The sequence below is a fragment of the Gekko japonicus genome, unplaced genomic scaffold, assembly GCF_001447785.1.
Source record: "Gekko japonicus isolate JY-2015 unplaced genomic scaffold, Gekko_japonicus_V1.1 scaffold1238, whole genome shotgun sequence".
Lineage (NCBI taxonomy): Eukaryota > Metazoa > Chordata > Lepidosauria > Squamata > Gekkonidae > Gekko > Gekko japonicus.
The window spans coordinates 171,905-179,847 of record NW_015163639.1 but is presented as its reverse complement, the minus strand read 5'-3'; the positions used below and the strand labels follow the sequence as shown (position 1 = coordinate 179,847).

Here is a 7,943-nt window from a genome sequence, read left to right as displayed (position 1 = left end):
GCTTTTAGTATCCTCAGAAAGACAGTGGGGGAAATCAACCGTCTGTGTGGCGTACATCTCTCTCCCAGATCTTGGTGTTATCTTAGATCCTATTATCCAGGGAACTGGAGCAGGGATGGGACCTAGACCCTTCAGTACAGTAAACTAACTGCTGTCAATTTATAGGTGACTTATGGTGACCTCGTAGGGTTTCCAAGGCAAGAGGAGAACAGAAGTGGTTTGCCATTCCTTGCCTCTGTGAAGCAACCCTGGATTTCCTTGGTGGTCTCCCATCCATGTGTTAACCAGGGCTGGCCCTGCTTAGCTTCTGAGATAGGTCTAGCCTGAGCCGTTCAGGTCAGGACCCCCTCCTATACGCTTCACCTGTAAGTTACAACCTCTCCTACAGGATACTGCATTAGATGGACTTGTCTAATGTTCGGACATTCCAACAGAAACTTCTACACAGTACATTTCTCATTTGGTGTCGTGGTTAAAAGCTGCAGACTCTAATCTGGAGAACCGGGTTTGATTCCCCATTCCTTCACTTGAAGCCAGCTGGGTGACCTTGGGTCAGTCACAGTCCTCTCAGCAAAACATGAACAAAGCCTAGCTCGCCGCAAAAAGAGCTAGAGTCTCAGGCTGGAATCCTGGATATAGAAATGCAAAAACTAGTTAGCGATGCAAACAAAGCCTGCTCCCCCTTGAATTTCGGAATCCTTCCAACTATTGGCCATCTGCCTTCGCACTTATCAGCCCTTCACGCTCCACAATTGCGCTGAGCATTTGCACTTGCTAGATGCAATACTCTTCCATCTGCTGTTACCTATGGTAGATATAAAGGGGTTCCATACTCAGCTAGACGCTGTGCGTGTAATCAAAACGAAGTTGACTCGGTGAGATGAGATACGTCTTACCTTTTTAGATCCAATCTTATTTAATATGATAGGCTGTCCAGATGCTTTTAAGGTGCGCTACCTCTTGAATGATTTGTCACCCGAAATAACTGAAAATGTAGCCTCTTTTTTAAGTTTGGTAATCAAGGACCGTCTGCACAACGTATAGATGCATATGATTGATTCATTTCTCCTTGTTACCTATTTATCCACTTTTGTTTCTTCCTGTAACCTAACATATGCCAATAAAGGTCTGTGTATGTATATGTATGTATGTGAGTTTCAGGCTGCCAAACAATCTTCGGCTCTCCTGGCTATACTACACCCACTGCTGTACGATAATTAATTAATTAATTCTCGTATCTCTCTTGCAGGCTCTAGGGTCTCTGAATCCGTGCCAGGGAACCGGGCTGAGCTGCGGCTCTCAGGGCTACAACTGGACACGGAATATCGGGCCAGCGTCTACGGGGAGAAGGAAGGAAACCGTAGTTCGCCAGTCAGCGCCACTTTCACCACTGGTACGTGGGTGGGACTGAGGAGGAGGTGGGGAGCCAGTTTGGTGCAGTGGTTAAGTGTGCAGACTCTAATCTGGGAGAACCGGGTTTGATTCCCCACTCCTCCACTTGCAGCTGCTGGATGACCTTGGGCAAGCCATAGTTCTGACTAGAGCTGTCCTTGAAAGGGCAGTTCTTGAAAAGAGCTCTCTCAGCCCCACCTACCTCACAGGATGTCTGTTGTGGGGAGGGGAAGGGAAAGGAGTTTGTAAGCCGCTCTGAGACTCTGGGTGAAGCGCAGGGTATAAATCCAATCTCCTCTTCTTCTTCTTCCTCATTCAGCAAGGTGGTGAAGGGAAGCAGTCACTGGAGGGTAGAGCTAACGTGGATTTGTGAGAGGAAAATCTCTCAGTCGGATTCTCCTTACTTCAGATAACGTTACTGAAATTGGATGTGTGTCTCACTAGTTCATACTGTTTTCCAGCATTCCCAATAGCCTCCATAAAGTGCTGGACTTTGGTCTGACTCGGAAAAGTCATTTCATGAATTCTCCAAGTTTACAGTGCTGAAGGAGGGGCAAGGCATTGCTGCACTGTGAGGGAGACAAGTGAAGGAATCACACGAGACAGCTCTCTTGAGGGTAGAGAAATCTGTCTGCCTTTCAAGGCAGCAATAGTTTATTTTATACACACTCTGCCCCCACCCCACCCACCGTGAGGTGAGGCTGGGACTTACACGTACAGAAACAGGAAAACAGATGTTTTAGGGAGGACATCTTAAGGATGCTTACATAGTACAATAATTAAGGAGCTACCTTCTTTAACACGCCCACAGGTCCAGGATGTGCAAAGGTCAGGACCCTGGATTGATCAGAGTTACTGATCAATCCAGATGTTTACAGAGTCTGGAAATATGGGTTAAAATCAGGATAGGTGTGCCTAATCGCTGACCCTTGCCCACAGACAAGTGCCCCCCCTCCACTGCTCCCGTCTCAGATCAAAAGTTGTCCTTCCTTAGCTTAATTCTTTGATTCTTCACTTTCTTCAGGAGCTGATGGACCACGGAATCTCCAGGCTAGCGAGATCTCAGCCCGCAGTGCTCGTCTTACCTGGCTACCACCCCGTGCCCCTCCTGGTGGATACCTACTGAGCTATGAAACCCCCTATGGAGAAACAAAGGTACTCCACTACCTCACTACAAGGGTATTATAATGCATTGTTTGAGAGGGTTAGCCCCGTGGGTTTGCAGTAAAACAGATAGATTCGAGGCCAGTAAGCACCGTAGAGGAGCTGCGGTGGCTCAAGTGGTTAAGACGCTGAACTGCAGGCTGTGGAAGGTCGGTAATTCAGCAGTTCGAGACCCGAGTGTGCCGCATGACGGAATGAGCTCCCATCTCTAGTTCTAGCTCCTGCCAACCTAGCAGTTCGAAAGCAAGAAATTCCAAGTAGATAAATAGGTACCACCAGGGCCGGCTCCAGGGTTTTTTGTACTCTAGGTGAGACCACCTTCTGGCACCCCCCGGCGCGCCCACCAATTATGGGGTTGCCAACCTCCAGGCAGGGCCTGGAGAGAAGGAAGTCCAGCTGCTGAGCGCACGCCACACACACACACCTCGGGAGGTGGTGGATGCTCCTGAATTCCAGGTATTTCCCAGATACAATGAAATATGAAGAGAGGGTGAGCAGTATCCTCCCAGTTCCAGCTAACCCAAGCCAGTCACTCACTGAATCAAACTGGCATCATGCTCAAACACAGACCCTTGCCAAGTATCATCACTTATAATCTCAGCCATGTATAAAATAAGCATCACCCCAAGCCTGTAAACACAAATGTATACACACCTCCAGGGACTTGGGAAAGTTATGTGTGCAGAGGGGCTGCAAGTAAGGGGGCGGATGAGAGTCAAAGATGCTGGCTGGGGCCCTCCCCTCCCCCCCCCCCTTGGTAGGAAGTGACTGGAAGGCAAGTAAGCTATGCTGCCATGGGGGGGGGGCAGATGAAAGTCAAGGATGTTTCCTTCATGTCTCTGGAATTTTGGGTTTCACTTATCGCTCTCGCTCTCTTTATCTTTTATCTCAAGCAAGTGACCTTGACGATTTGCTTTGCCTGCTCGGCTGGGAACCTGGGAACTCACAGACTTAATAATCAAGAAACTCCCAGAGTATGGTGGTTTATTTGAGCAGCATACAGAACCAGGGAAAGTGCATCATATAGTTTGGCTCTTAGCCTGAATGGTAAGCTGCATTCAGACATAATGGTAAATCACAGTTTTCTTAAAGCTCAATATCTGCAACAAACTGTGCAACAAAATCTGAAACACTATCTACAATAAACTCTTCTCAGCAAACAGTAAATCCTGGCTTGAGTCCAGTGGCACCTTTAAGATCAACATATGAGCTTTTTTGTGCACAAACACTCTTCTGGCTGGGCTGGCTAGTGGCTGGCTAGGGCTGCTGGCTGCCAGTGTCGGCGAGTGTGGTGGAAATCACGCTGGCTGGCTCAGAGGGCGGCAGGGGCGAATCAGCGATGGGCGCAGGCGCAGCAGACAGCGGACCAATGGGTGCACTGTGCGTGAGTAACTTGGGGTGGGCAGGACGGGCACACCGTCAAGCAGCATGCGCGCCACCAGTGAGCTCAGCTAGACTAGCAGGCAGGCAGTGGCTTTGGGCAGGACGGTGGTGGCTTTTGGGGGGGCGGGCGGCGGCAGGGCAGTTGGCACCCTGGACGGGCCCTGCGCCTTAGGCCAGACACTAGCTGGCCTAGTGATAGAGCCGGCCCTGGGTACCACTTCAGTGGGAAGGTAACAGCGTTCCATGCACCTTGGTGTTTAAGTCATGCCGGCCACATGACCACGGAAACGTCTTCGGACAGCGCTGGCTCTTCGGCTTTGAAACGGAGATGAGCACAACAACCCTAGAGTCGGATTCGACTGGCTTTCGAGCAAGGGAACCTTTACCTTTACCATAGAGACCAACAGGAATTTCAGGGTATGAGTTTTCCGGAGTCAGGGCTCCCTTCATCAGGAATTATGTGCTGTCACTTCAGCGTGGGAAGGAGCCCCAGTGGCTCCACTACGGGGCGTAGTGTCCTTTCGGAGAAGAGAGAGCACTGGAGCTTTGCAATATTTCTTTGACTTATATGTGAAGAGCCTACTGGAAACAAATAAGCACTCCTGCAGCGGACAACAAATCGACCGAGATTCCCAAAGAGAGTCCCTTGCTTTGCTTTGCTTCCCACCATTTCTTATTGTGATATTGGGGAGTACATGCAGCGACAATTTGATATATTATCTTTATAAATATTTTTGCATAATTGTCGCCATTTTCATAGCGATTCTTTAATGTATGCTCCCACCCTTTCAGAGCAGCTCCAGCCAATGCTCCCTCTAAGCCTTGTGAGCAAAAATTTTGCTTTGTGAGCTACCGGCATTAAAGTTGTGAGCAAGCGATTTGGTTACTACGTAAATCAGTTTGCTCTGGAGCCACTGAGAACCAGTTTGGTGTAGTGGTTAAGTGTGCGGACTCTAATCTGGGAGAACCGGGTTTGATTCCCCACTCTTCCACTTGCAGCTGCTGGATGACCTTGGGCAAGCCATAGTCCTGTCAAAGCTGTTCTTGAAAGAGCAGTTCTCTCAGAGCTCTCTCAGCCCGATCTACCTCACAGGGTGTCTGTTGTGGGGAGGGGAAGGGAAATGAGTTTGTAAGCCGCTCTGAGACTCCGAGTGAAGGGCAGGCTATAAATCCAATCTCCTCCTCCTCCACCACCTTTTCTTCTTCTTCTTCTTCCTGAGCTAAGACAAAAATGTGTGAGCCGGAGGCTAAAAAAACAGTGAGCTAGCTCACATTAACTCAGTTTAGAGGGAATCCCTGACTCCAGCTCTGTCCATCTCCCAGTTTAAACTTCAAAAGCTGGGCTGTCTCCTTCCCACTTCGCTTGAAGGGCATGTCACATTCCAAAGAGAGGGGGAGAGCGATCTCCAGCTATCAAAAGAGCATCTCTCCCCATTAGTTCCCATTCATGAAACAGTCATCCAGTCTTCCTGAACTACCAGTAGTCAAAGAAAGGATAGTCTCCCAGCATCCATAACAGTGTTTTGATGCCTGGAGATGTCAGACAGCTTTGAAGTCCCTCTCGAATGTAACGTTTATTCATCCTTGGCATGAGAACAGGGGTGTTGGAGATCACATGCTCACACATGTGCCTATTTTTATCTGAGATGTGTTGGGAGTGTATGGAAAGACTGACCACAGAACCGACCTATGCCAGGCACAAGAGGCCTCCCGGTGTCTTGCGTGAGAGGCTGTTCTGGGCTCTGCTTCAGAAGATACGGCAATTTTTGGAATTTGGTGGGATTTGGATGGGAAAAGCCAAGAGTCATAAAACTAGGGGGGTTTTTTTGTAACATTTGTCAGAAATTCAGGAAAATGCAGAGAAGTCTGGTTTTATTAAAGCAGCTTAACAATAAACAGTTATGCAGAAAGAGGCCTATCCAGATCTTCCATGGCTTCATCACCAAATTCAGTGCCATAGAAATGGCACCATAAGTAAAACCTGGGCTGGAACTGCTCCAGATCCTTGTATTTTGGAATGACTAAAAAAGGTGGAATAGACAATTGAAGATTTACAGGCCTCCTGGTTTTGCTCATGTCTAGCATTGAGGTAGGGTTGCCAGGTCTGGGTTGGGAAATACCTGGAGACTTTGGGGGTGGATCCAGGAGAGGGTGGGGTTTGGGGAGGGGAGGGGCCTCAGCATGGTACAATGCCAGAGAGTCCACCCTTCAAAGCAGCCGTTTTCTCCAGGGGAGCTGATCTCTGTCAGCTGGAGATCACTTGTAAAAGCGGGAGATCTCCAGGCCCCACCTGGAGGCTGGCAACCCTGTGCTGAGGGCCAAGGCATAAGCTCCAAATAGCCCAGTGTGGTGTCCTAAACTGGGGCTACAGAGACTCAGGTTCAAATCACCTCTTAGCCATGAAGCACTCACTGGCTTGTATCCAAAGACGCAGTTCAGAAGACTTAAGGACACCTCCCTCTTCAAAAGAGGGGACACTGATCCCCCCACCGGGAACAAGACTAGTAGGGCTGCAGTGGGGCGGGGAAGTGGGGAACTCATGTTCTGCTCCGCTTATAGATCTCATTGCATACACACTACTGTATCTCAGCCTAGCCTACCTCACGGGGTTGTTGTGAGAATAAAATGGAGGTGGGGGAACAATCTACGCCGCCCTGAGCTCCTGAGAGGAAGGGTGGGATAAAAATACAGCCACTAGTTTAGGCTGGCAAAGTTGTTGAGAAAAACTAGTTGTGATCCGGAAGCAGAGGTCATTTCGGGGGGGAACGCGGGGGAACGCAGTTCCCCCGGGTGAGGTGCAGGGGGGCGGGGCACATGACGAAGCCCCGCCCCCTGCTTCCGGCCGCCCCGCTTCCGGCCCTCATTCAGCCAGGAGGAGGCAGGAGAAGAGGGAGGGTAAGTTGCTTCCCCCCTGCCTCTCCCCACCCCTGCCTGCCTGGGGCCAGGGAGGGCCTTCGCGGGGCTTCCTCACCCTCCCGCCAGCCTTGCAGGTCCATCGCCGGGCCCCTCATGGGGCTCGGCAGTGGAGCAGCAAGGCTGGCGGTGGCGGCCGGGACCGTTGGGGGCGGGGTGTGTGGCCTTATGACACACTTCCGGTGATGTCAGGGGGTGTGGCATATGCTAATGAGTTATGCTAATGAGTTCCCCTAGCTCTTTTTCTACGAAATGACCCCTGTCCGGAAGGTCTCTGATTTGTACCTCTCACACTCGATCGGTGGCCTTCAGCAAGCCGTCCTTAGGGAAGGGCCGTGGCTCAGTGGCAGGACATCTGCTTGGCATGCGGAAGGTCTCAGGTTCAGTCCTCAATATCTCCAGTTGAAAGGACCGGGTGGTAGGTGACGTGAAAGAGACCCTGGAGAGCCGCTGCCAGTCTGAATAGACAGTATTGACCTCGATGGACCCAGGGTCTGATTCAGGATAAAGCAGCTTTATGTGTTCATGTGTCCTCTCTCTGCCTTAGTCCCCTATCTGTAATATGGGGCTAATGATACTGACATACCTTATAGTGCCCTTGTAAGGGTTGGTGGTGGAAAGGGCCATCATGTAGCAGCGGACCTGTGGTGACCCCGTAGGATTTCCAAGGCAAGAGACGAGCAGAGTTGGTTTGCCATTGCCTGCCTCCGCGCTACGCCCCTGGTATTCCTTGGAGGTCTCCCATCCGAATACTAGCCGGGGCCGACCCTGCTTAGCTTCCGAGATCTGATGAGATCATCCAAGGGTCACAGCAAGATAATTTACAGGATAGGACCATAAAAATGCAGATGATTATTATATAGGTAGGGGTGGTGGTGGCTCAGAGGTTAAGACGCTGAACGGCAAACCAGAGGGTCTGTAGTTCGGCAGTTTGAGACCCGAGTGTGCCGCGTGACAGAGTGAGCTCCCATCTCTGGCCCCAGCTCCTGCCTGTCAGGACCCACAGTCAAGCAAATGAGTACACGTTTCTTCAAAGGTTATACTTTTATTGCCAGTACAATGGTAGCATGAGCATAGTCACTGTTAGGAAT

The 7,943-nt window shown here is 50.3% G+C and overlaps 1 protein-coding gene across 1 annotated transcript in view; it reads left to right on the top strand.

Moving 5' to 3' along the window:
* The window catches only part of TNXB (tenascin XB), a 141,602-nt gene that overhangs the window by 111,107 nt on the left and 22,552 nt on the right, over positions 1-7,943 (top strand). Inside the window, exons 37-38 of the mRNA XM_015407589.1 lie at positions 1,250-1,393; positions 2,417-2,547. Of these exons, the coding sequence (XP_015263075.1) occupies positions 1,250-1,393; positions 2,417-2,547 (275 nt within the window). The remainder of the gene's footprint in view (positions 1-1,249; positions 1,394-2,416; positions 2,548-7,943) is intronic.